Here is a 27724-nt window from a genome sequence, read left to right on the forward strand (position 1 = left end):
TGACACCCCGAAGAACATGAAGGTATTTGAAATTCATAATTCCCGTTCAATTGTTAACATACTGAGTCCAGGAAGGTTTAACAGTTGGAATTTGAACAATCTTTCAGATAGTTTATATACTATGGTTCGGGTTAATAACCAAAATCGTCGACCTCTTCGAAACGGGAGTGTTTTTACTGAGGAAAAAGAACAAACAAATTTCGTTCTTACACCTGTACCATCACGTATCAACACCTTTATTAGTTTGGAGTGTAACAAGATACGTCCCAGTCGCACCAGCATCGTTCCCAATGCTAGTGAACTGTGCCGTACATGTGATCATGTACTCGTATTATTTATTGAGTTCGTTTGGAGAAAAATGGCAGAGGATACTTAATCCAATCAAACCACTGATAACTATCACACAAATGGCGAGTACTAATAAACTAGTTAAAGTAAGGTTCGAAAGATTTTTAGACGCATAATAATTTATTATTTCAAAAAGATACCAGAAACTTTTGAACCTTACCACATATATTTGTGACGTTTAATTTATTTACATGTTCATTCTTCGTCACAGGTGCAATTCATCGCCCTGATAGCATACTCAATACAAGCGTTTATGCCATACTGCAATCAATTGAAGCCAACCTCCGTTCTTGGGATACTGGATCTTACTATAAATTTCATTCTGTTTTACAGTTTCTATGAAAGTACGTACACGAAACCCGCTAGGAAAGTGGAGTGAATCGTTTTGAAAGAAACTGTACTCATTCATCAATCATTGTGGTAGTGAGTTTGAATTAAAATCAATAAAATATTTGATCGAACATTTTACTGATAAATTCATACCTACAGATAATACTTAGGTTTAAATAATAGATTGGAATTAAAAATGTTTTACTGCTACAATAGAAGAAACCTCGACTAATGTGAAATTGCAAATAGTAATTAATATGTTAATGAATAACTGTGATTGTATTTCACACCTCTTCTTCGGGATCAACACGTAGTATCCCCAGTTCGCACCTTGTCGCCACAAATCCAAACCCACTAATCCAACGAAAAAAAGGTACCCCCCCTATGCTATTATCTGCGGGGCTAGTGGCTTTGACGTCATTGTTCACCTTTGTGCTCAAGTCGTCACACGTGTAAGTACAAGCCAATAGAAGATCAGTTAGAAGGCCACAAGGCGGCCGGCAACGCTTTCGTTGTTGTTTAAACAACACTATTATTTCAGGAAAGCGTTGCCGGTCGCCGTAAGGCGGCTGGATTTAAATATATATAAATATATTTAATTAAATATATATAAATTGAAAAATATCCTAAAAAATTCGTGCCAAATCGGGGTCCCTCCGCGTTCCATGATCGTTTAAACATACTTAAACATCTCCAATATATTAAATATAGGTATCGTTGTATTCAGGCAAGTCTACAGAATCTTTTAGTGTAAATAGAATTTCTATATCTTTTATAATTACGTCAGAAAATTTGTTTAAATCTGAAAAATATGATTTTTTTTCAAAATCAAATTTCTCAAAAATTGTACGTATAGGAACAAAATCGTTTGCAGATTCGTAATCAGCGTACGAAACACTATAAGAATCACCCAGTGGGATTCGAAAAACAGAAAAAAAGTTAAAATTTGTTGGACAGTGTAATTACCAACAAATCTAATGAAAAACAAAAATTTGTAATTTCCGTCTGTGTATACTACTCCTTGAAAAGTGTGAAACTGTTTTGCTATTCCTAACACTCACAGAAAAATATATACATACAATGAACTTCAATTCGAAGAATACTGAAGTCGCCACGTATACGGAAATGCGTGTACATTTTTCTTCATAAATACGAGTGGTTCATACCGAAAGGGTCACACGACGCGAACCTAAGCTTCGATTGTAACGTACGGGATCGATAATTAATTTCATAGCCGAATACGGATCCGTATCTTTTAAGCGTCTAACGTTCTACAAAGATTCTGTTAGGAACGTAAATCTGTGTCCTCAATAACCAATACATCAATCAGTTAATCCGCTTATTTTTTAATAAAGTGAAAACAAAAATCGTCAAAGATGGATTTGGTAGAAATGTTTGATTATTATTGGTATCAAAAAGCCGGTGAGTAGTGCTCTCCATAAAATGACGAATTTTTTATCAGTGAAAACATTCAATGAAGTCGATCGTTATCGTAATTTCAGATCCTAGAATAAGCAGTTTACCGCTTATGCAATCCCCCATTACCCTTCCTGTTATCCTCTTTTCTTATTTATACTTTGTCTTAAAATGTGGGCCGAAGTTTATGAAGGACAGAAAACCGTACAATCTTAAAACCTTTATAAAGTGGTATAACATCTTTCAAATCATCAGCAATGCAATCATAGTGCAACAGTTTATCAGTGCGGGTTGGTTCACAGAAATAACGGTATTTTGCGAACCAGCAGATTACTCTAACACCCCGAAGAACATGAAGGTATTTGAAATTCATAATTCCCGTTCAATTGTTAACATGCTGAGTCCAGGAAGGTTTAAAAGTTCGAATTTGAACAATCTTTCAGATAGTTTATATACTATGGTTCGTGTTAATAACCAAAATCGTCGACCTCTTCGAAACGGGAGTGTTTGTACTGAGGAAAAAGAACAGACAAATTTCGTTCTTACACCTGTACCATCACGTATCAACACCTTTATTAGTTTGGAGTGTAATAAGATACGTCCCAGTCGCACCAGCATCGTTCCCAATGCTAGTGAACTGTGCCGTACATGTGATCATGTACTCGTATTATTTATTGAGTTCGTTTGGAGAAAAATGGCAGAGGATACTTAATCCAATCAAACCACTGATAACTATCACACAAATGGTGAGTACTAATAAACTAGTTAAAGTAAGGTTCGAAAGATTTTTGGCCTCACTGTCATAGAAATATCAACGTTCAGTCCGACGCATGATAATTTATTATTTTAAGAAGATACCAGAAACTTTTGAACCTTACCACATATATTTGTGACGTTTAATTTATTTACATGTTCATTCTTTGTCACAGGTGCAATTCATCGTCCTGATAGCATACTCAATACAAGCGTTTATGCCAAACTGCAATCAATTGAAGCCAACCACCGTTCTTGGGATACTGGATCTTATTATAAATTTCGTTCTGTTTTACAGTTTCTATAAAAGTACGTACACGAAACCCGCTAGGAAAGTGGAGTGAATCGTTTTGAAAGAAACTGAACTCACTCATCAATCATTGTGGTAGTGAGTTTGAATTAAAATCAATAAAATATTTGATCGAACATTTTACTGATAAATTCATACCTACAGATAATACTTAGGTTTAAATAATAGATTGGAATTAAAAATGTTTTACTGCTACAATAAAAGAAACCTCGACTAATGTGAGATTGCAAATAGTAATTAATATGTTAATGAATAATTGTGATTGTATTTCGCACCTCTTCTTCGGGATCAACACGTAGTATCCCTAGTTCGCACCTTGTCGCCACAAATCCAAACCCACTAATCCCACGAAAAAAAGGTACCCCCCCTATGCTATTATCTGCGGGGCTAGTGGCTTTGACGTCATTGTTCACCTTTGTGCTCAAGTCGTCACACGTGTAAGTACAAGCCAATAGAAAATCAGTTAGAAGGCCACAAGGCGGCTGGCAACGCTTTCGTTATTGTTTAAACAACACTATTATTTCAGGAAAGCGTTGCCGGTCGCCGTAAGGCGGCTGGATTTAAATATATAGCCTAACCTAACCTATCACATCTATGTATGGTTTTAATAATAATAATAATAATAATAATAAGTTTAATATTTGATCTCATACTCAACCCGTGGCGATTGGAGGTGAGTTCATTAATCTAAATATTTACCAACGATAATAATTACTATAACATTTATTCATTTATATTTTCTGTTAAAGGATATATAATAAATATTATTTCGAAAAATGCATCTAGTCGTTTATGAAAATCGTATGCTTTTTTATTATTAAACATAATTTCAGCTAAATAATGATTAAAATGGCACTCTTTACGACCATATTGTTGAATATCTGCGCGAATATCTCTCCATAAGCGTTTTGGGGATGGATACCCGTATTTTAATCAACAAAATTTTGAGAATGGTTGACTACGCTATGTTGGCATATTTCTTTTGTCCATTTTCATGTAGGCTTTCCAAAAATCGCAGTAGATTATCGACCCAGGAGCAATGTATTTTTGAATCAACGGCAGTAGCATATTATCGACAACTTAGAGCAATATTTACAAGGCCTTGCGCAAACCAAGTCTCGGTTAAAGCGCAAATTTTGAAATTACCAAATTAGTCCGTTGCGCTTGCATCTTTGCACTTGTTTATAATAATGTTGTGTATAATGTATAATTAATGGTTGTTCACCTGTCAATTCTACAACATTATTGCGACGCGAACACTTCACATTTGCGCGAATAACATTTTCTGCGCATAAACAATTTAACAATTCGTTGGAATTTGTTGTTAATGCGAGAAATTCGTAAAATTTCATTTTTTGATAGTTCAACGAGTTATTTGTACGATAACCTATCGTATACTGACTCATTTTTGGAAAGTACAATTTGAAATTTATAAGAAATATCAACAACAGCAAGAAGGATATTCAAAGATAACTTACGAATATGCTCACAATTAGTGAAGAATACATATATCAGGATCATCGGAGGGTGGTCCGTATTACTACATAACACTGTCCAACAGTGAATTTGTTTTCCGAATCTCAATGGGTGATTCTTATAGTGTCTTATACGCTGATTACGAATCTGCATACCGTTTTGCTCCTACACGTACAGTTTTTGAGAAATTTGATTTTGGAAAAAAATAATATTTTTCAGATTTAAACAAATTTTCTGACGTAATTATAAAAGATATTGAAATTCTATTTATATTAAAAGATTCTGTAGACTTTCCTGAATACAACGATACCTATGTTTAATACATTGTAAATGTTTAAATATGTTTAAACGATCATTGAACGCGGAGGGACTCCGATTTGGCCCCAATTTTTTAGGATATTTTTCAATTTATCTGAAAAAGTAGAGGTCCAGCGTAAAATCGAATTATACCACGCGATAAAGCAGATTTTTATCTTGAAAAACCACCCAAACAAAGTTGCAATATCGATTTTTTTATCAAACCAGACAGCGAAATAGCTTTGCGGGAGACGGAGTACCGACAGTGGCGCTCCGCGTCTGGACGGTTCCTTGGCGTAGCGCCTAATGCAGTTGCTTTAAGTCCTGACGCGGAGCGCCACTGTCTGTACTTTCTGGCTTGATAAAAAAATAGATTTTGCAACTTTTTCTGGGTAGATTTTCAAGATAAAAATCTGCTCTATCGCGTGGTATAATTCGATTTTACGCTGGACCTCTACTTTTTCAGATAAATTGAAAAATATCCTAAAAAATTGTTGCCAAATCGGGGTCCCTCCGAGTTCCATGATCGTTTAAACATACTTAAACATCTCCAATGTATTAAACATGGGTATCGTTGTATTCAGGCAAGTCTACAGAATCTTTTAGTGTAAATAGAATTTCAATATCCTTTATAATTACGTCAGAAAATTTGTTTAAATCTGAAAAATATGTTTTTTTTTCAAAATCAAATTTCCCAAAAACTGTACGTATAGGAACAAAATCGTTTGTAGATTCGTAATCAGCGTACGAAACACTGTAAGAATCACCCAGTGGGAATCGAAAAACAGAAAAAAAGTTAAAATTTGTTGGACAGTGTAATTACCAACAAATCTAATGAAAAACAAAAATTTGTAATTTCCGTCTGTGTATACTACTCCTTGAAAAGTGTGAAACTGTTTTGCTATTCCTAACACTCACAGAAAAATATATACATACAATGAACTTCAATTCGAAGAATGCTGAAGTCGCCACGTATACGGAAATGCGTGTACATTTTTCTTCATAAATACGAGTGGTTTATACCGAAAGGGTCACACGACGCGAACCTAAGCTTCGATCGTAACGTACGGGATCGATAATTAATTTCATAGCCGAATACGTATCCGTATCTTTTAAGCGTCTAACGTTCTACAAAGATTCTGTTAGGAACGTAAATCTGTGTCGTCAATAACCAATACATCAATCAGTTAATCCTCTTATTTTTTAATAAAGTGAAAACAAAAATCGTCAAAGATGGATTTGGTAGAAATGTTTGATTATTACTGGTATCAAAAAGCCGGTGAGTAGTGCTCTCCATAAAATGACGAATTATTTATCAGTGAAAACATTGAATGAAGACGACCGTTATCGTAATTTCAGATCCCAGAATGTGCCGTTTACCGTTTATGCAATCCCCCATTACCCTTCCTGCTATCCTCTTTTCTTATTTATACTTTGTCTTAAAATGTGGGCCGAAGTTTATGAAGGACAGAAAACCGTACAATCTTAAAACCTTTATAAAGTGGTATAACATCTTTCAAATCGTCAGCAATGCAATCATAGTGCAACAGTTTATCAGTGCGGGTTGGTTCACAGAAATAACGGTATTTTGCGAAACAGCAGATTACTCTAACACCCCGAAGAACATGAAGGTATTTGAAATTCATAATTCCCGTTCAATTGTTAACATACTGAGTCCAGGAAGGTTTAACAGTTGGAATTTGAACAATCTTTCAGATAGTTTATATACTATGGTTCGGGTTAATAACCAAAATCGTCGACCTCTTCGAAACGGGAGTGTTTTTACTGAGGAAAAAGAACAAACAAATTTCGTTCTTACACCTTTACCATCACGTATCAACACCTTTAATCTGTTGGGCTGTAACGAGATACACCCCAGTCGCAGGAGCATCATTCCCTATGCTAGTGAACAGTACCGTACATGTGATCATGTACTCGTATTATTTATTGAGTTCGTTTGGAGAAAAATTGCAGAGGATACTTAATCCAATCAAACCACTGATAACTATCACACAAATGGCGAGTACTAATAAACTAGTTAAAGTAAGGTTCGAAAGATTTTTGGCCTCACTGTCATAGTAGAAATATCAACGTTCAGTCCGACGCATGATAATTTATTATTTCAAGAAGGTACCAGAAACTTTTGAGCTTTACCACATATATTTGTGATGTTTAATTTGTTTACATATTCATTCTTTGCCACAGGTGCAATTCATCGTCCTGATAGCATACGCAATACAAGTGTTTATGCCACACTGTAATGCAATTAAGACACCGTCCGTTATAGCGATAGTGAATCTTCTTATAAATTTCGTTCTGTTTTACAATTTCTATCAGAATACGTATGTGAAGCCCGCTAAGAAAGTGGAGTGAATCGTTTTGAACTGAACTGAAGTCACTCGTCAATGATTGTGATAGTGATTTTGAATTAAAATCAATAAAATATTCCATGGAACATTTTACTGATAAATTTCAATTAAAACTGTTTTACTGGTATAATACAAGTAACTACGAATAGTATGAAATTGCAAATAGTAATTAATGTGTTAATGAATAACAGTGATATTATATGTGAGCTTAAAAGATACTACTGTTATTTAAATTCGGTATTTCGTGTTATATACAAAATACTACAAATACTAAAAATATTTTCAATGATCTTTCTACCGTTTTAAATGTACTTGCTACTGTTGCTTTTAGGGGGAAAAGAATTATTTAATAGCACTGTACATTTATACTGATCAACGAGTAAGTAACAGCGTCGATTAAATGACTCGCTATAATTGTACATATAATTTCGTTACGGACGATTTTAGATGCAAATTTATCTGCAATTAACGCTTCGACGATATGTTACAAGTTATTAAGTCGTTTTAACGACCATATTTATGAAGATTTACATCACTACATTTGGCGCATAATATATTAGTATCACAGTGCAGCTTTTACTGCTTCGTTATTCACGTTATGCATCGAATGAAAGAGATGATTAAAAAAACACGAGAAATGAAATATTTTTTACTTCAGAAGGCTTTTTTACAATTTCATACTCGTCGAGTAGAAATGAACATCATCGTACATTTCAATAAACAAGGAAAAGTTTGCAGAACGGAAGTTCTAAACAGTGAACACGGTTCTAGCTTATATGAATATTGCCTTATTTAAATGATAATCAATTCGATTAAAAAATAGAGGCAGAATGCACTTTCATTAATACGTTGCATGCCACGTAGCGTAGCACGACACGTGTGAGAAAATATTTAAATGCCATATTGAAATACTTCCTGTTATTATTTAAATCAAAATGATACGCGTAATCTTCTTGTAGCAATAAACGCGTTATGTTTAAATTCTATTGACCTTATTATTATGACATAAATTTCCCAACAGAAATAATAAAATTATGAAACTTACATAAAATATCTGCAGAAAAGACAGGATAAGGCACTCACCTGAAACAGAAAAAAGATATTAAATTAACGTATATAATTAATAATCAGTATGTTAAATAATTGTGCTCGAGAAACTGTTTCGAATAAAAGACTTCGATAACTTTTCAAGTATCATATTATAACGATTCAGAATATTTCCCGAACCGTATTAACGTTCAATCAGTAAACTTCAAAGTTCTAGCTTTCTTTGAGTTAATTACAGTCGAATATCCTGTTTAAGTTTGTTAATAAAGACCTCGAGATCCTGAAAAGCTTCGTTCAAAGAACTTGTTTAAAAAAATCTAAGACGTTGGGGTGATTAATTAAGATTTTTAAGTCGAAGAAAATATTCGTAATCTTATTAATGAAATCTCAACGAAGTATATTCCTCACATCAAAGTGTACATTTATGCAATCGATATAAAAGTCCGGGCAGTACAGTTTCTTAAGGAACGAAGACAATTCGATTTTCTTTCAAGCAACTAGAACGTTCAGTTCTTTCAATAGAAAGTTCCAAGACGCTCGGGATAGGAAGTCAGCCGGTTCGATGATCGTCGTAGAAAATAATTTCGAAAATTGGACCGGGCCGCGAGCTAAAACGTTTCCATTGTTACGACGCTCCCAAAGATTTCGAGGATTTCGAGTTTCCGGAAACTATGGCGATCCGCGGAGGAAATAGAGAGAGAGAGACTGGTTCGTTCGACTTAACTTTTATCGTTCGAATTGATCGAGAGCGCGTATCAGCTAGCTGCTTTTCCGTGAGACGAACAAAATTAGGATCCTCTAATGGCACGTAAAGCGAAATGGTACAAGACCAAAGACAATTCCATTCTACTAATTATCGATCACTTATAAAATATCACTCTTCTTTTCTTTTTAATCAAAAAGACCTTCCTAATAACAAGAGAAGACCTTTAACCCAAAGCCATTGGGTTTTTCTGAAGTCAAAGAGGGTGAAAACCTTCTGAATGTGAATAACTAAATTATTGAAAATTAGACTTATTTTCTCGAATGCGTAAATTATCATATTCAAACGTGTTTCTGTGAGAATATGCAAATGTCTAATCAGAAAACAATAGGCGTACCTTCAACTTGAGAACCACGCCACAATTGTTTCTGATGTTAATTAACATAATTATTATTTAAAAACATCATTATGCAATCTCAAATTTTTATTTGCTATACTGTAATCATGTTTTACAAAATTGTTATTGAATTACGCTGGAATAATTCAAAAGATTCAATTTATTTTTAATTATTTTTCACTATACAATCGTTCTATTGATTACTTCTATTAAATATTGTTTTCAGTACAACGATACACATCGCACAAATAAAATGTCGATTACCAGAAGCAACTTTTTCGAAGCACACACACCGGGTCGTTTGTAACTATTCATTCCGCACCATTGAAGCGGTAAGCCTCGATTATCGGGATACAGGCCGAAAAATCTTCCGGTTAATTAGCCGTTTATTAATTTGTTTCGTGAATTGGCGCGAATGGTAGAAATACTGATAAACAGAACATTGTGCAGCAATGTGATTTTGCTACGATTTTGTTGAAAATTAATGTTTAAACTTTTCCTTTGTGATCACATTGAAGATTTCTAATTAAACATAATTTGTTTAATTTTGAGAAATAATAATACCTTTTGTAAACTGATGCGAATAATTTGGTAATAAATATAAGAAACAGGATAAACAATGGAATTACCGGTTAAAAATATTTGCACAATAGTTCAGCTCTGTTACGCAACTTTAATGAAAGCTTTCTATGTATTTTCGATTTTTCGTTCAGTTCGAAAAGCTTTTATCTAAAGGTATTTGTTCCATCGTCGATATTCTGGTTATACGATTCAGCATGTTCGAAATTTCGTATTTTGCAAAATTTCGCCAGTATCATTCGATACAGCCCGATGAGAAAAATAACGAGTAAACTTTCATCGATTTTTCCTCCACCCAATTCGTTTTCATTCCTTCCATATATTTATATTTGAATAATCAAAATTGAAATGTATCGTCGCGATCAAGTATGATCGAACCGTTTCGATTAGAAAAAAAATAAACCCCCCCGCGAGACTGGGGAAAGTTCGTTTCAATAAATTTTTCTTAATTTCAAACGAACAGTAGATTTTATTTCTTATCAGAGCCTCTCGCGCTCTTCTTCTAGTGAGCCTGATGGACTTCCGGATAACAGAAACGGTTCCTTTGGCGGCTCGATTCCAACTGCTGCTACTAATTGAGATTCAACGATCGAATTTAATTTGAATCTAACAACCCTCAGGTCGAATATACAAAAATCGTAGACGAAGGCTCTGTTTTCGAGCCGCCAACGGTTACGCTTGAATCTTCAATACAATACAATACATGATATTGAACAGCAAATATACTGGAAACACCGCTAGAAACATAACTAAAAGTTTCAAGTACACCGATAATAAATTTTTACCATATAATTTCATCTTTAAATTTCATGTTTTCAACGAATCGTACTTTTCACCAGAGATGTTATAGAGCGAATAAAACTTTTTATCAACTGCTCATTTTGGTGTAATATCATTTCAACCGTACAAACTATAATTACCACTTTATATCAAACTTTCATGAAACGATGTTCCATGTTACCACCGAAGCGTGATCGAATACTCTTTGAAGCAACAATATTATTGTTAAAGTTTTCAAGTAAACAGATAGAAAATCATTATTAACCGTTCTTATAATTAATATACAGAATGTTATACGTAACTCAGCCATCCATATTCGTATCATAATTTGTAAACGTACAAATATACATACATAAAAAATCCTGATAATATAAAAAGTTACATATCAAAATCAGCAGCTATCAAAAGTGTTAAAATACAGGAGCAATCGTATGCTCCCGAGCTCCCGATATAAAAAAAAAGGTATCAACGATATAAGCAAATAAAAGAACTTATACGATATCGATTAGATTGGCTATAAATCGAGGAATTTCCGTGACATGGGAACACGGTCGAGAGTACACGGTTTATCTGTTTCGAGTAGTTTACGGCATACGATGCCAGAAATTGGAACAGAGACGAAACGAATGGTAATCTCGGTTGGGTCGTCGCGAGAATGCATATATCAATTTTCCAACGTACCAGAGGAAAATGCAATAGAGCGGTAAAAGGTAGAGAGACGGGAGCTACAATCGAGAGATCGACATAAGCGTTTTAAACAAGTATACCCGCATCGCTTTTGTTCCCCCAGGGCTGTTATATCGTCACTTTACACTGCGCCTGCTGCAACCATTGTTCTCCCTATGAAATGCCGGTTGACATACTTGACTACGTCGACGGTTCCCTCTTGAACAATGTAAAACAGCAAACTAACGTGTATCTATGCTTGCATGTTAAAGGAAACAACCCCCGTCTCTACCTTTATTCACTTCGTTTCTCCTCGATGACAAGAAAATGTTGATCCAAATTTTATTCTTACAATGCATCGGGTCGTTCCATTATTATATTACAAAACTTCCCAATTACAATTTTACCCAAAGACCAATGATTTCGTCAAATACGCGACCGTCAATCAAATTGCTGATAACACGGTGCAATTTAACTTTTTACCAACGAAATGACTGAAATTTCTGTAACGAAGGGCTGTTTATCCGCTCGTTTTTCCTATCTACAGTTTCCATAACCTTTCATCGTGCCCGTTATTTGGAATTTTGAATTTCGCACAAGCCTGTCAACGTCCGCATTCATCAAAACCGAGCGAACTGCAATCGTCAACCATTTTCGAGCATCAATCTTGGACAGAAAGGAAAGCTACATCGACGAGCTAGATGGTTCGATCGGTAGATCAATTCGAGTGGCACGATTACAATCGGTCGCTTCATTTTCAATTTTTCTCTTGCAACAAAAACAACGGATAAAATGGCTGGTTATTAAACCGTGTCGTCGTTGAGGGAGCTTTGGTAATTCACCGGGCTCACAGTTTCATGCTAGAAGCAACAGAATCGCTTAAGAAACAAAGAACGAGAAAGTTTTCCGACGTTGTTTGATACGAAAGGATATTTTTCTTTCGGCGAAACAGCGAAAAAGCGGCAAGCGATAAGACGAGGAATTATCTGGATGTAGGAAGGAGGCAGGTAGCATTGTTAAGAGACGTCATACCTCGAGAAAGAACTCGATTATTGCCGCTTGCCGAGTCGACTCGATGAAATATAGTCGGACCGGCTTTTATGGTAATATTAAGCAAGCCGATTACACTGCTACTCGCTTCAACTTTCGACTGAGCGTTTAGAAACGAGAAAGAGATTATCGTGCGAAGAGAGAGAGAAACAGAGAGAATTATTTAGATTAAACACCGAGAAAACGTAAACCGATGAAATGAAAAAGAAAAGTCTAGGTGAACTATCAACACGGACCGATTGGAAATAATCGATCCCGAAATAAAGCAGACTAATTGCCGGCTGACGAGTGGAAATTTTGATACCTCTCTGAAGGGTCTCTTGTATTCTAAGGGCATAGTAAGCGCACGTTCAATAACATGTACTTACACCAACATACATACATACGTACCTACATAAGTACGTTTTCGTCCGTTCAAATTAATTGAAACGCTGGAAGCTTGGTCGATTTCTCCCAGTGAATGAATCTACCTCGAACATCGAGCATCGAGTTTGTACTTGAAAAGCTTTTTACATCGCGAACCAACTATCGAAGCAACGCATGATTTGCAGCATGATTTGAATCACCGTGGGATATTGTAAGAACAAGTACCAATTAACTAGCAGATAGAGTGAAAACGAATTCTAAAGTCGTATCGTGTTGAGAAGCTAGGAAGTGTTTAATTGAATTGCCAAATGTTCAATTTTTGAACGAGAACTTTTTCATTTATAAATGGAAGACGATATACGCGTACGCAGAATCCATTTATCAAAAGAAATTAGCGGCATCGAGAGTGGTAATAATTGAAAGTGACAGCTTTTACTTAATTAATTTATATTTTCGTGTAGCGTACTAGACGTTACTTCTGCTGTGACAATCAACGCTTTAACGAAGAATGATACGACTGAAACTTGTTTCGTAAATTCAAATAACGTTCGTTCGTACATTTCTACGATTGAAAAAAAAAAAAAATTTTTTTTTAAATGCATTCCGTGTTGATATGTTTCGTGTCATTGATCAAAGTGGCTGAAATTAATGAATTTGTTGGGGAACGCGAAGACTATCGCACCTATCGCGGGTCGGTGACGTGTTCAAATTAAATATCGATTTCACGTGTGACGAGGAGAGAACGAAAATGGTACTCGAATGAAAAGGAAGCGTGCAAAAAGCGAGAACACGGGAAACGACACGAATGAGAATGAATTTTTCTGAAATCGACCAACGTTATTAACGTATGATTCTTCGCGGCCGACAGATATCGATAACCAGAATATATGAACCCCTTTAAACCTATCTCGACAATTCACTTTGCTGTCTCAGAACGAGAAAATGAACGGAAAGTCCCAATTCTAAAGAAAATACGACGATGCAAGATGGTACTACGAAATGATTTAGAATCTTCTAGCCACCTCGACTTTTCGGGTCATCTCGCTTTTACGCTTTGAATACCATCTCTACATTTTACCCTCTTGTTCGATTTTTAACCCCAACTACTGAACGTTACATTTGAATTATTTCAACGTACATTTCCATACGACGCGTAACACGGGATCGTATTTTTTCTAGCACTCTCGGAGAACAAGTTGAAAGGACGAATAAAAGATAGCTTTTAAAATTTTGAATATTCAAGTAATTATTAATCCTTTGAACTCCGTTGTCGCCGCAGCGGCGACATTATAAGATAAGTTAGTAGCTCCGATGGAGTGCAAAGGGTTAATACATCGAGTGTCACAGGATTGGACATTTTATGTGCTCGTTTCAAGTTTCAAACGATAGTCAAATTTGCCTATGCATTTATACAGGTAATTCCTTCGAGATATCGTCGAATATCCCACCATGATCGTCGGATCAGAAACGGGAGGATTAAGATCAAGAGTAATTTCGTGCTGGTGCATTTCGACGAGCTACTTTGCCAGCTCGAAGAAAGTATGCACAGGGATACTTAAACGGTAAGTCTCCTTTGGTCGTTGCTGCGAGATTCCACGATAGACCACGTTTTAAGAATCGGGTCGAGCGATCGCGTATCGATCGTTTGCATGGACGACATTGGAAGCGATCGATGAAGGGGAGTAACGCGGCAATTCGAAAAGGAAACGCGGTCAAGCAGCGGAAATATGGGGAAGAAGGAAAAAGGTACAGTTGGAAAATTGATAGGTAGATATACGGAAAAGATGTTGGCTAGCAAACGAAAGAAAGAAAAGGTAGAAAAACGCTGTTCACGTTCTGAATCTATCTTTAGATTAACGCACTTTACATTTTAAATCTAAAAAATCTTATTAAAATTAAATCTAAAGTGGAATCTATGTTTATGAGAATGATATTGTATCCAAGTTTGCTCGGAAACAGTGTATAACCTTCTGTTTTATATTAAATTACAGAAAAAAGTAAAATCAAAATAAATTTTAATTACAATTTCAAATGTAATTCATAATCTTTTCCTGTTATTTAAGTAGTTAATTAAAATATAAATTCAAAGGAAGGATCATTAGGATGATCTAATTTTTTATTTTAAAAATTACGTTTCGATAGTTGATAAGGGCTCTCGTTTGGTTGAAAAACAGAGAAATATGTAAATCTAATGAAATCCTCATTAAAGACGTAAGCATTGTTTTTTTAAATGGAAAGCAGAATTATCCTGGTAATCCCTCTTTTGAATTTCCGCTCTAATTAACGCGTTAAGTATTGTACTACTACTAATAAACATAATCCGCATTATCAATATATAATTTAATGGTAAATGTCTACAATTAAGGCCCCAACGAGAAATCAATTGAAAAGAAGTAAATTCTATGTATTTTTGCCCCTCGAATCCAAAACTGTTGATAAAATTTGGGGGTTGTTTGTACTTTTTAAGATACATAGGTTAGGTTAAGTTATCAGAAAAAATATAACTTACCTCACGGCAAAAGCTTGACCAGTCTACAATAGTCTCCTCGAAAAGAATAACTTCAAAGTGTGATATCTAATCTACTAATCTACTAATCTACTAATTTACTAATCTACTAATCTTGATATCACGACGATTACCCGTTTTATTGGATACTTACTTATGATGCGTCCTCCGCGCTGTGCACTCTATGAACAGGAATTAGAACTGAGCAAGGAGACTATGGAGTTCTATGAGCAAGAGAACCTAACCTACCCCACAAAGTCATTAACTTTTGAAAATAATGATTTTATGTCAATATTTACCCAATATCTTAGTAAATACAAGCGACCCCCAAATTTTATCAAAAGTTTTGGATTCGGAGGGCAAAAATACATAGAATAGTCTTTTCAATTGATTTCTCGTTGGGGCCCTAATTGTAGACATTTACCATAGAATTTAATAATAAATATTGGAAAGAATAATCTTCATCCATAACTTATAATAAGTAATAGTTTATTAACGATAATTAAATCTACTGCTTACTTTTAAACCCAGGATGCCATGAAGATTAGTTGTCCTTTTAAGAAACACCAAGGATGCATTATGATGCACTTTACGATAGAATGCATTTGCGTACACGCACATGTGAGCATACACATAAACTAACTTGTGTTTGGACTAAATTATTAAGAAATTCCACCGACGGTTCGTGATAATATTTCACAACATTGCAGCGAAGTTACCCGGTCGAAAGCAAAACTGAGACTGTTGAGGATTAAAGTCAAACGCCCGAAGGTTCATGAAGAGCCGAAATCAACATACGATTAATACGCCGCCTAGCTCACTGAATACGAATATAATAACAACATCGAATTCCAAACACAATACAATAACAGCTATTTAAATTATTACCAGTTTCTTCGTTCTGGTTAAATAAATGAACCATTAACGAATAACTGCTATTATCAGAAAATTTGTCTAGTCAATATCATGTTAAAATATTTAAACTATCTATTATTATTTTAAATATACCTACATCTTTGATGTACGTGTACGTATATAACAGAAGTTGCGAAAGTGATATGTTTGCAGGTCAATGTCCCCGAAGGTTATTGGTTCGCTATCGATTTTACGGTGGACACAAGCAATATTTCGAGGATTAAATTTGAATCAACGCTTTTGCTCGCGTACAGAAATCTTCAAAGTTTTTCTGCAAATAGAAAGAAAAAAAAAATGTCCTGAATCGTTTCAATTATCAAGTAAACTCTGAACGTTCTGCATGAAAAATTCACGCTCGTACGATAAAAGCAAATCTACGTCAAATGCTTTTGTCTCCCGTAAAACGCAATCGCTAACGAGAATTTATTTCGTCCAGAAGTAATCCACGCGGATTAAATCGTTAGCACCGTATATTTACTGTAGGCAAATCATATATATATACTCGTAATTCGTTCCTTATTATTTTGAACGGTGTAAAAATTCTTTGTAGCGTAAAGAAAAATTCTTTTTATGGAAAAATATAACGCGATGAAATGGATTAAAAATCATTCGCGGAAGTAATCCTTCGTTCGTTTATTCCTAGAACTAAACAGAATGTATTTCTATAATCTGCTTACGATGATATTCTAAACGTACAACAATAACGCGATCCATTTGACAATTAACAAAAGATATTACGCGAACATTCCATCGTGATATATGAAGCGACGATTGTACGAACGAAAAGACGAAAATCCTGTTTTATCCGGATCAAAACTCGAGCCAATTCCAGAGAAATTGTAGTCGATTATAGGAAATAAGGAGATTACCGTAATGTAGAACGATCACACCTCGAGTACTACGATTCTAGAAAATCTTGGTAAATGTTTATCAGGAACATTTCGCAGATATTCGTGTTCCAAGAAAGTATTTTTCAGCTCCAATAATTTCTGGATTACGTAGAGATTTTTCAGGAGAGGTAATTTTACAAGATGGCTATTTGAAGAAATAAATATATTCGAAGCTACAGCGAAAAGCTGAGAGAAGCTTTTCGAAAGTGCGACAGAAATATCAAGCAACGAGCTTGTTACACCAACAAAGGATGAAGAGCCGAGGAAGTAGCTCCTAAATCTCGACAAATTGGCAGAACAGCATGATACGGATAATAAAACGCTGGTTTATGGAAGGCGTTAGAACGTCTCGAGGAGAAAAATGACTAACAACGAGCAGTTAAAAACTACACGACGATGCTCAGCTTGCAGAAAACAAACCGTGCATCTGAAATTTGTTCCTCTGGTAAACGCACATCGAGATACCGTCTTCCATTAGCGATAGTAAAAACCATTGAACGAATGCGATGGGTTCTTTGTACACCAAAGCAAAGAACTTCTAAGACTTACATTAGACCCTACAGTCTTTTTCTATTTTATATGAAAATCACTGAAATATCTTCGCATAGCCAATAGAAATCTTTTTGTTTCGAATCCTAAACTAGAATCGAAGTTTCGGTAAATTGTAAAATATTGTTGCTGACGAAGTGAAATGCATGTTTTTCATATATGCGAAGAGAAAAGAGAAACCACGGTGCTCCAGCCAAGTAGGCACAGAAAACCATAAAATATCGCAGTGTGAAACGTGCGTCTTTAGCGATTGCGTGACCCAGTTGGAGAAACGCGAAGGAAAAACAAGGTAGAGGAAGAATTCACGGGGAAAATTGAAGTTGCTACGTCGAAGTGAAAGGAACGAGAGGGGAAAAAATCCGTGCGCAAATTCAAAAGATATTTTTGTCGTTCGTGGCTGTTCAACGAGGTAGAGGATTTTCAATTGAAAATAGAGGATAAAGGAGATAAAACGAAAGGATAAAGCACATACGTCGTGGCTTCGCAAGAAGGTCGAAAGATATCGTCTTGGCAGAATCAGAAAGAAATTTGAAAAATGTTCGTTGCTGACTCGAAAAAATAATGTTAAAGATGACCAGAACGAGCGTATAAATTACAGCCTGTTGGCAAGGAACGAGCCAGGAGGGAGGAAAAAGGAGGAAAGGAAACAAAGAAACGACGGGGTAAAAGAGATAGAGGTGGAGGGTTGTAAAAAGGAACGCATACGAATCGAAGAACGAGGCTTAAATCGAAATCCTCGCTTTCATATTTCTTCATGAATTTATGGAGGACCGTGGAAAATTTGCTTTTATCCCACTGTCTCCCCCGTAACCGCTTCTTTCCCTGCTTACGCGTTACCCAACTGACGCGCCTTGGCTTTTCCTGTTTAAAACGCTGCATTTAACGAGATTCGTCTATTTCCCACCTCTTTTTCCCACGCTTTTCTTATTTCACTATCCAAATCAACAATTTCGGTCACTTTTTACTCGCTTACCCGGTGTATGCAAATAAACACGTATATCTTTCGTTCGATACGACAAAAACGGAGAAGCATAAATATTTCATCGATTCAAGGAATGAAATTCAAGGAAAGAAAGAGTAATCCCGGTAGATTTGCAGACTGTGAAAAAGATCGTCTAAGAAATCTGTCGAAGAAACGCACAATAGCGAATGAAAGTCAATATATAGCTAATATTGTTTTGATTTCGAGAAGAAAATAGGGTGACAATTTCTAGAGAATCTCAGATGTAACACAGTCGAAATTTTCCAAAATTGGTACAATCTCACGTTCTGGAATTGCGATCACCATCATCCGACTATGATGCAAGTCGCAACAAGCTTTTCAGAAACGTGGTCGAAGCTCGAACCGTTTGCGGTTCACCAGCCATCCAACGTGGTCCGAGAAAACAGCAGGCTCTAAGGTCGGTAGGAAGCAAAGGGACGGAGAAAGGGTGAGGGTTACATGCAATCTCACGGCTGATTGCGCAAGTTTTACAAGTTCATCCGATATCGCCCGGTCACAATACCATGCGAACGGACAGAGAAGCGGAAACTGCTGGTCCACCCGTTGTTCGTCCCTGTTCCATTCGACATCAGCAGAAGGAACAGGGGCAAACAGGAAACGGAAGAAAAACGGGGCCACCGAAACTGGGAAATCGATAGACGAAGCAGCTTCGTGGAGTTATCGTTATTGCACGGTGTACCGTGAAAATTTCGCTGGCCAACGCTCGTGCGGGCTCTGATCGACTGCCGAAAATTTCATTTCGATTTCCAGTTCGCCGGTAATCTTGTTTTTCGATGCACCTGAACGGAGAACTTTTTACGTTCTCGTCTAGCTTTAACGGTGCCTGTTAATTGACTCACAATCAGTTTTTTTATTTCATTCGTCTATACGTTTTTCTTGAATTAATGGAAAACAAAAATATATTGAAAAGAAAAAAGACACTTTTTAAAATATTCATTCCGGTGGAATACTAACGAGCATTTAAATGGGGTTCCAACCACCTCCACAACATAGTTAGTATGTAACATAGAAGTAGAGGAGAATACCGGAAGTTAAAGTCTCCGCTCGTACACGTGACCGTTGAAACGTGCCAACTCTATGTTTCTCAATTATTTCGAACAAGGAGTCGGTACACGTTCGAGGCACCACGTAAATGTTCCTGTTTCAAGGATCTATGTATACCCTTTGAGCTTTGTTTTTCGAATAGCAAAAAGGGGACTCGGTAGGTTTAAATTTTAAACTGAATTTAAACAAGTGACTTTCGTGTTGGCGAAACCCTGTATCAATTGCAATTCTACTCAGAAATCTTAGTACTTCAACACTGCTGCATAATTATTCCTCTCCTTTGTCCCGGGATTTTGGTTGAGAGATTCAGAAAATTCAATGCCGCGAGAGTTTTCCGAGTCCGCGTTCCAAACTTTAAGCCCGTGGCATACGCGCGTTAAAAATTATAAGAGGAAACGTCGGTGAAGAGGACACGCTCCATGGGAATAATACCGAGGAATATTCTGCTCGCGTGCTGGAAAAAATTAAGGCAACGACCGAACAAGGGATCAGAGAGCAGAAATATCCATAGATCCGGCCGGGAAACTGAAAAGTTTGCGGTATTACGATAGGAAAGTTTCCTTCCTTGGCCTCGTCGTCTTTTAAGCGTCAGCTGTTTCACGATCCCATCGCGACCGAGTATCGTACGCTTCGGGGCAACGTTATAAAGGCTTGGTGTACATTAAAAATCCTCGTTGCGAAACGCTGCGACTCGTCCTAATACGGGCGAGCAAATAGAAGTTATTGAAAAGTTGAACAGAAAGTGATTGCGAAGGGAACTAAGAGTGGAAAATACGCTGCGAATCCGTTGAACAACCGCTTACGGTAATTTCCGGCTTAGTCTCGACAAACTGTCACGAGCGAAGCGGAGAATACGGCAAGTCGAAAAGCAGGAAGGAAGGAAGGCAAGCCTGGACACGACAGGACGTCGATTATTCCGCACACGCGTCCGCAAAAATTGAAAATCTTTTAATCCAAGAGAAAGAGGGAGATATCGTGGAACGTTGAAATGCAGCGAAAACCGTTCCTTCTCTTTCTTCTTTTTCATTTCACAAATTGAGATACCGTTCCACTATCTTCCTGCTAAACCATGATCACGAACACGCTCGTCTTGGACGTGAAATCGTCGAATCCGCTCGATGCAGACACGAAAATTGGCGAAAGTTTACTGTTTGAACGATACAACCGAGGTTGCTGACCTCTTTCCTTATAACAGTGATGGAGAAATCTTGTTACGATAAGAACCACGTGCCATTTATTCGAAATAGAAAATCTTCAAAAGTAAAATGTTCAATGGCTTGTCCACTATGAGTTAAACTAGTACACAGAGCAATTAAACGGCGTTATTCTATACAATTTTGCGTAGAATCGAATCAAAGCACGAGAGCGAACGGATGAAACTATTCAGAGAGCTGTTACCATTCAATTAACTATTTCACTATACAGCTGTCCATCAAAATGCAGATGCACTTTCTTTCTTGAAATAAAATCTCTATTGTAAAATACGCTATTATAATAGAGAACTTTGTTTTTTAATAACTTCGTCTATAATCTTACACGCCTCCGCGAATATTTCCTCCGGGCTCGTTTCCGCGTCGATAACCTTTGTCACCGATTTGTTCGGCGCGATGGCACGCGAAATTTTCGTGTAATACATTTTTACGCGACACAAAATTGCTTCTGGAGTATCGTCGAATCTATACACGACCTCGGCACGTCGAGTCATTCTTTCTTGAAGGATCAATCTTCTCGCGAACAAGTTTAACACCAACGTTGGTTGTCTCACTTCTCTGTTAAACATAATTGCCTGTTGATCGATTAATTCGTTATTTCGTCGAAGTTTCATTTAAATTGCGAGTCATTAAATTTACAAACTTTTCTATCAAATTAATCCAGCAGTAGATTGGCAAATGATCACCTGCATTTTGTCCCTAGGGAATCCAATGATCAGGTAACCGTATGCATTCGGTTCCCTCAGCATTTCTCCTATTACCAATTGAACGATTATATCAGCGGGCACGTTGAAACCTTTCTTCATTATCTGTTCGAAGCAACGACCTCATTCAGAACCGCTGGGAACTTCTTCCCGCAGTATTCGCGACACGGATATTAAAAACAGTCCGTACTTTGGAGCCAATTTTTTGCTCCAAAGTAGTTTTCCCAACTCCAGGACCACCCAACACGAAGATCATCAACGCTTGACTGTCTTTTAGGGGCGTCGCGTCCACTGATTCGTACCTCGGTATCGTATCCCTTTCGCTCGTATCGAAACAATTACCCATTTTCACGAATTCTTTCTTACTTCTCGGTTGAAATGGTTTGCACAGTTCGACTGGCATCGGTTAAATGTTGCAGAACAAGGATCTTCTTCCTTTTATCGAAACTTTTCCCGACCGTTTGATCCTCCTTAAGGAATTCCTTCACGATTCGACAAGTCCTTTTGGTGAACGCGATCGATAACATCAGGCTTTAAAACTACAGACGAATCGACGATAAGAACGAAAGAAATCATTGTATTTTTTTTGTAATGTATTCTAGGCAGGATAGAGATTCGTGAGATATATTTAGTGTAAAGGAGATAGAAGGCGTAGACATTGAATTGCGTTGAATTAAATAATATAAGCAAGATTCTTCTCTTTAAGGCACGGTATATCCAAGCTTTCAGCTTCAATTTCCTTCGCCCCTGCTTTACATCCGAGAATCTTCCAAGTATACGCAATCCTTCTTCGCGAAATCTTCTATAACTTGGTTATGCTCTAGTCACGACCACTTTAATATATTGTCTTCTGAATTCTTTACCGACAACTTCAGTTGCAGATGTTCCAGTTGAGTTACATTTTTTTATCTGGCCTTTTGTATCCGGATGACCGCCAGCAAGGAAATAAATAATTCTTTCCTCTGTCGCCTTGAATAAACGTATCCTGTCGTTCTGAATTATTCTTCTGCTTGAAATTGAACTCTGCATCGATAGCCACGAATCGTTTCTTTTCGATACGCGAAATTCCATTGAAAACTTCGTTTGGAAACGCACTTCAGATACCGAATGAAACCGTGACCCTACGAGTCTTACAAAATGTGACTCGAAGTTAATAAATTATATTTATTACAACTGAAAAGCTCGACACGAACGACATTTTTATTCATTCTTCAAGATTAAAATTGTAAGAAACCTTCGAAATTGATATAAGAATTAATTAAACGAAGAACGCGATGCACTCAAAGGATTCTATTGTCAAGATGAAAATATTCAAAGCATTTTAATGAAATACGTTCTTTAGTGTCCTGCAATTTCCAATTACACAAAACTTGTGTTCTAACGCGGAATAAGAAATATTATCCTGTAGAATGCTTAAACAGCTTCGTCGATCGAGTTACGTCTTCAATATCGCTCGAGGAGCAAGGGTGAGTACGAATTGCAAAATACAGGGATTCTAGCATCGCTGGATCGAAAATAAGCGATGCTTTCGTAAAGATCCCGGCTACGGCTATAATCCAAAATTTTCTTGACGAAGGTGAGCTTTAACTTTGTACGAAACAAAAGCTCCGAGGATCTGAGACAAACTTTGGCCAAGGCATACGGCTATATCCATCGTAGAACAAAAATGGACATCCAGGAGAAGATGAGAGAACTCGGCGACCTGTTTTCGAAAACTGGGAAAGAACTAAGCGATATTGTGAAGCAAAACGAACAATTCATAACGGAGGAGATACGAAAAGCTGAGGAAACTCTTCGAAAGGCTTCCGAGGTATTTGAAAGTTTTACAAAAAAAAAAAAAAGAAAAAAAAATAAGTTTGCGATTGATCGATCTTCAAACGTAATTAATTTCCTGACAGGTATGCGCAGGAAAGCACATGGACCGTCTGAAAGTCGTGAAAGAGACGTACGCGAATAGAATAAAAGTTTGCAACGATAAGGCAGCGCTGGGGATGCACGCTGCGAGAATGAAATACGAAGGACAGATCGAAAAGACGGAGGTACTTCGAAATTCGATGAAACGAATCCTAAAGGAATGCTTAGACACGGATGAATTTGTCAAGTGCATCGCCAACAAAACTAAGGAGACCGCCAGGCAACGGAAAGAAATCGGGGAGAAGTTGAACGAGACGATGGTAAACGCGAGGATCTCGATCGCGGATCAACTGAGGGACGCGATGAAATGCCACGCGGATGCTCAAGCGGAATCTCTTAAGAGTCTGGGAGAAATTTTAAAGGACATCAAAGAATGTGTCGTGCAAACTCAACAATGACATTAAATGTACTACTAATTTAAATTTGGAAAATTATATAAACAGTAAATTCCAAGGATTTTTGAATCTGCTTCCTCTCAAAATCATAGCCTGTATCTAACAATTTTTCCCACAAACTATACCGGCTATCACGGACGTTAATTACCAGCCGATCGATCATCTCGATCAAATATTCAAACGTTCTACAAAGGGAGCGCGTGACATGATGGCGGAAGTTCACGGGTCAGCGAAGCGAAGAACAGGGGTAAACCGTGAAAGATAGTCGGCGGTAATGCACGCGACACGAGAGAGCAATTAACGTAACAAACGACTTGATTCTAGCCTGACAGGTGTGTCTAGTGACAGTCGAGCATGTCGTCCTGGATGTCCTGCTCGAGCATTACCAGCAACCGTTTCCACGACTCCAGACGCTTGACCTGACCTGGACAAGCGACGATTAAACGAACTGTTTACATGGTCGACCTGAAAGCTCGTTAACCGCTTAAGAATTCTTTCTATCAAACGAGTCTAGTTACTCTTAGCGAAAGGGTTAATCGTCGACTACGACAGATTAATCCGCCCTTTGACCGATGGACAGTGGGTGGCGATACGATTTGAAGGTTTTTCATGATCGTACGACAAATGAATAAGCCACCGTGCGAGGTTTTGCATATTCACGCGGCATTTTCAAGCACCGCCGGTAATATATCTTGTTAGAGCCTGCTACCGGCTGGATTTATGACAGGGTCACGAATCATCTGGCCGCTTTTCGAACCATAGAAAAGGATTTTCACCCAGAATTTATATTCGCGGCAGTTTGAGAGGTCTGCATCTGTCTGTCCTTGGTGACAAATCAACTTTCAGGGAAATAGGATCGAAATTACAGCGGTTTCACGGAGAGATGCGGTGGGTATTAGAATGGGATACGAACTTGAAATATCGTTTTTATATTACTCCATAATTCCTGCGCGAACCATGACAATCGAAAGCATCACAAGCTAATTACGAATTCATAAGTAGATTACTCTGTTCATCCCGTGGGTTTAATCGTGGATTCGCTATTGCAAAGAAAATCATATTACTGTGAATTTATGGCGTGGAATTCGAATATGTTCCTCCCATGGTAATGGAAGATCGCGAAAGAGGCATAATTTTGTTTCCAATCAAACTCGAGGTCGATCGACAATGAATTTAAAGCGAACTCGACAGAGTGGAAACACTGATCAATAACGAAGAAATTTTTTTTAATTATTTGAAATTGGGAAGAACGCGATATTAATCTGTGCTTCGCTATCCAACCAAGTTGCCAGCAGAGTCATTTGCGCGTACACGCGATAACGATAACAATGTTCGAGGCTTCGTTGTCGCGTAAATGCCTCGCACAGCTTGCGAACAGCATGGTTTACGGAACAATACGAGTTCGTTTCGAGGGTGTATCGAACAAAGCATCCGTGTGACCTCGTTCTTTTTCAGTCGTACCGCGATCGTCGATGCCGTGATTCCAGTTAGATTCAAGCGTCAAGAACGACGAACCCTCCGTTAATTCAGCCGATTAACATTTTTCGTAGAAATCGATGGAAAATACAAGAGGAACAATAGCCAGAGGGCAGTGGTGCGTGTCGATATTTTTCAGAGTGATTCACTGGACAGAATTAACCGGATCATAAAAGGTCTTTCACTCGGCTAGTGTAAATGAATATTAATCATCGACGGTGTTGCACGCTGGAGAGGAAAACAAAGGAGTGGCGGCTACGTCGTGAATGCATAATTATCGATTAACCCGGACCCGATAACTCTGACGAAATCAGGAAGCGATTATTAATTTCTAAGTTCATCATTATCTTTTCAATATCTTCCGAATATCAGTGGATAAATGAATTTTTTCGAATGATCCGAAGCACGCTAGAAGAGGAGCAGAATGCGCTGAAAGGATAACACTGCGAAATATTTAATTGATTTAGGCGTGGGAAGGCAGCCGAGGACTTTGCCGCAAGACGACTAGAATGCGACCACCGATTGGAATTCCGAGAACACCTAGCGAGATCGCTTGCGGTCTCGGGGAATCGTTCGAAGGATATCGGCATTCGGCCACACCTGCCACGAAAGGCTCGACTGCTCCTCGAAATGAGCAAACTTCTGATACCCTCGATCTTCCGCTACCGTTCAAAACTTGCCCGTAATTTCAATCGAACCGCCCTAATAATCTGTGTGTTATTAAAAAAAAAAATTCGATGCCCAATCTTGAAGATCACATCCACGATTTCAGAAGCGAGTCTTTTAATTTAACAGTGAAAAGGAAGGATGCGACGATCAGTATTTGAATTTTCCAACAAAAGGAACTGGAAAGGATCGAGAAAGAGGCTGAGATTTGCGGGTGTCGCGCCTACAAGCGCGGCGAACCATTTAAATAAGTGGCACACCCCGACGTTAATAATAGCCGGGCGAATTACAGTGGCAGCATCGACGCCTCTTTGCCGCCGCTCTTTCCCAACCTCCGACCAGGACTTTCAATTAGCTCCTCAACCCCGTTCCCAGGTTTCTCTGGCCTCTTTTAGTCACTGCTGACTCTTCCCTCTAGTTCTTCCAACTCCTCGACGCCACGACGGTAATCGGTGCACAGGAAAAGTCATTACAAACGTCTGCTAGCCACCGTCCAACCAGCTGCAATTTACCAGCCCGGTTCCTCCGAGCTCGTTCTGCTCTCGAAATATTAATAATCGTTCGACCCGGATAAGGAATAAAATTCTGCGATCGAGAACGTTCCGCAGCGAACAAGAACTTTCGTGCTCTAGTCTGTTCCAATTGTCACAAGGATATCGTACTCCTTGCATGCATTCGTTTAGGCAATTAAGACAGGTCGGAGAGACGTTTAATTTCCACCGTTGTCGTGCAAACATAATAATCACAATAATTGTTTGCTACACGTTCCAGTTTCAGTTTCCCTTCTGATTCTGCAAACACTTCTGATTATTTGCCTTGCACACGGAACACGCCTGCGATTCGATATCTAAACTTTCAACCTCTTGACAATCGTGCAGCTAAATTTCTATCTGTAGAATAATACAGACTGATTTATACTAACGAGTCAGTTACATTCAGACGAGGACGCTCGTTAAGAGATTTCGAAAAAGTGGAACTGTCGATACCGAAAATTGAACCCAGATCGTATCGTATAAATCAATGGATATTCCTGCGGTTTCAAGATTTCAACGGCAGCGTAGCAATAAATATTGCAAAAAATAGTTGGCTATTATTGGAAAATTTCTCAATTTTTCTTTTTCGATCGGAACGTTTTGTGTTCGATCGGCAGGGATGTCCGACCGCATCATCGATCTCCATCAAAATCGCATCGAGCCGGTGATTTTCGCGAATAGCCGGTGTTAGTGTACGCGGGTAGATTGGTCGAACACGGGCAGCCGACAATAGATGCAACGGTTGGCAGGTGCAACGATGTGTCGGTTGCAGTCGGTTGCGAGTACAGGCCATGCTCGATCATTCTCTCTCGTCTCAAGCTACGTATACGCATTGCTGCTAGTCGATATTCCCTGTCTCGTGCCGATTGGCCGCATAATCAGTAATTGCCACGATTCCCGCAAACTATCGTCCACAAACATTCCTTATAGCATTACGAGCCTGTGACAAGCGGACCGATTGTTGGCCACGGTTCTACGCAAATTTCCGGCTAACTCGTATGACCTTGCCCAATTTGACCAGCTAATTACGA

At 37.8% G+C, this 27724-nt stretch overlaps 5 protein-coding genes across 24 annotated transcripts in view; 3 read left to right on the plus strand and 2 right to left on the minus strand.

The window, feature by feature from the left end:
- Positions 1-27724, minus strand: part of LOC117607241 (discs large 1) — a 371089-nt gene that overhangs the window by 259212 nt on the left and 84153 nt on the right. The window lies entirely within an intron of this gene.
- On the plus strand, positions 1511-3916 carry LOC117607245 (very long chain fatty acid elongase 1). The gene is made up of 4 exons (XM_034330714.2): positions 1511-2100; positions 2181-2452; positions 2538-2840; positions 3024-3916. The coding sequence occupies exons 1-4, from the start codon at positions 2055-2057 to the stop codon at positions 3189-3191; spliced, it is 789 nt and encodes a 262-aa protein (XP_034186605.2). The 5' UTR covers positions 1511-2054; the 3' UTR covers positions 3192-3916.
- LOC117607244 (very long chain fatty acid elongase 1-like) lies at positions 5885-7734 on the plus strand. The gene is made up of 4 exons (XM_034330712.2): positions 5885-6209; positions 6290-6561; positions 6647-6949; positions 7136-7734. Exons 1-4 carry the CDS (start codon positions 6164-6166, stop codon positions 7301-7303), a joined length of 789 nt encoding a protein of 262 aa, XP_034186603.2. The 5' UTR covers positions 5885-6163; the 3' UTR covers positions 7304-7734.
- On the minus strand, positions 20874-22443 carry LOC117607250 (adenylate kinase isoenzyme 1-like). Of its 3 annotated transcripts, none has more exons than XM_076692161.1 (3): positions 21900-22443; positions 21649-21814; positions 20874-21563 (listed from the first exon to the last, which is right to left on the minus strand). In XM_076692161.1, exons 1-2 carry the CDS (start codon positions 22110-22112, stop codon positions 21656-21658), a joined length of 372 nt encoding a protein of 123 aa, XP_076548276.1. In that variant the 5' UTR covers positions 22113-22443; the 3' UTR covers positions 20874-21563; positions 21649-21655. The 3 variants fall into 3 exon arrangements, with proteins under 3 accessions (XP_076548276.1, XP_076548275.1, XP_034186613.2); XM_076692160.1 differs by having other exon boundaries at positions 20874-21580; XM_034330722.2 differs by having other exon boundaries at positions 20874-21814.
- Positions 22800-24036, plus strand: LOC117607248 (uncharacterized). Its single transcript, XM_034330719.2, has 3 exons — positions 22800-23175; positions 23286-23519; positions 23608-24036. The coding sequence occupies exons 1-3, from the start codon at positions 23119-23121 to the stop codon at positions 24019-24021; spliced, it is 705 nt and encodes a 234-aa protein (XP_034186610.1). The 5' UTR covers positions 22800-23118; the 3' UTR covers positions 24022-24036.

The sequence above is a fragment of the Osmia lignaria genome, chromosome 14 (genome assembly GCF_051020975.1).
Source record: "Osmia lignaria lignaria isolate PbOS001 chromosome 14, iyOsmLign1, whole genome shotgun sequence".
NCBI classification, from domain to species: Eukaryota; Metazoa; Arthropoda; class Insecta; order Hymenoptera; family Megachilidae; genus Osmia; species Osmia lignaria.

What these genes read in the sequence shown, in the direction of transcription:
- LOC117607245 (XM_034330714.2), top strand. Translation starts at nt 2,055, where the DNA reads ATGGATTTGGTAGAAATGTTTGATTATTATTGGTATCAAAAAGCCG. An exon ending in ACACCCCGAAGAACATGAAG is followed by an intron (nt 2,453 to 2,537) that starts GTATTTGAAATT and finishes ACAATCTTTCAG; the next exon opens with ATAGTTTATATACTATGGTT. An exon ending in TGATAACTATCACACAAATG is followed by an intron (nt 2,841 to 3,023) that starts GTGAGTACTAAT and finishes TCTTTGTCACAG; the next exon opens with GTGCAATTCATCGTCCTGAT.
- LOC117607244 (XM_034330712.2), top strand. Translation starts at nt 6,164, where the DNA reads ATGGATTTGGTAGAAATGTTTGATTATTACTGGTATCAAAAAGCCG. An exon ending in ACACCCCGAAGAACATGAAG is followed by an intron (nt 6,562 to 6,646) that starts GTATTTGAAATT and finishes ACAATCTTTCAG; the next exon opens with ATAGTTTATATACTATGGTT. An exon ending in TGATAACTATCACACAAATG is followed by an intron (nt 6,950 to 7,135) that starts GCGAGTACTAAT and finishes TCTTTGCCACAG; the next exon opens with GTGCAATTCATCGTCCTGAT.
- LOC117607250 (XM_076692161.1), bottom strand. Translation starts at nt 22,112, where the DNA reads ATGCCAGTCGAACTGTGCAAACCATTTCAACCGAGAAGTAAGAAAGAA. An exon ending in AGCAAAAAATTGGCTCCAAA is followed by an intron (nt 21,815 to 21,899) that starts GTACGGACTGTT and finishes TGCTTCGAACAG; the next exon opens with ATAATGAAGAAAGGTTTCAA.
- LOC117607248 (XM_034330719.2), top strand. Translation starts at nt 23,119, where the DNA reads ATGCTTAAACAGCTTCGTCGATCGAGTTACGTCTTCAATATCGCTCGA. An exon ending in ATATCGCTCGAGGAGCAAGG is followed by an intron (nt 23,176 to 23,285) that starts GTGAGTACGAAT and finishes TTCTTGACGAAG; the next exon opens with GTGAGCTTTAACTTTGTACG. An exon ending in CTCTTCGAAAGGCTTCCGAG is followed by an intron (nt 23,520 to 23,607) that starts GTATTTGAAAGT and finishes ATTTCCTGACAG; the next exon opens with GTATGCGCAGGAAAGCACAT.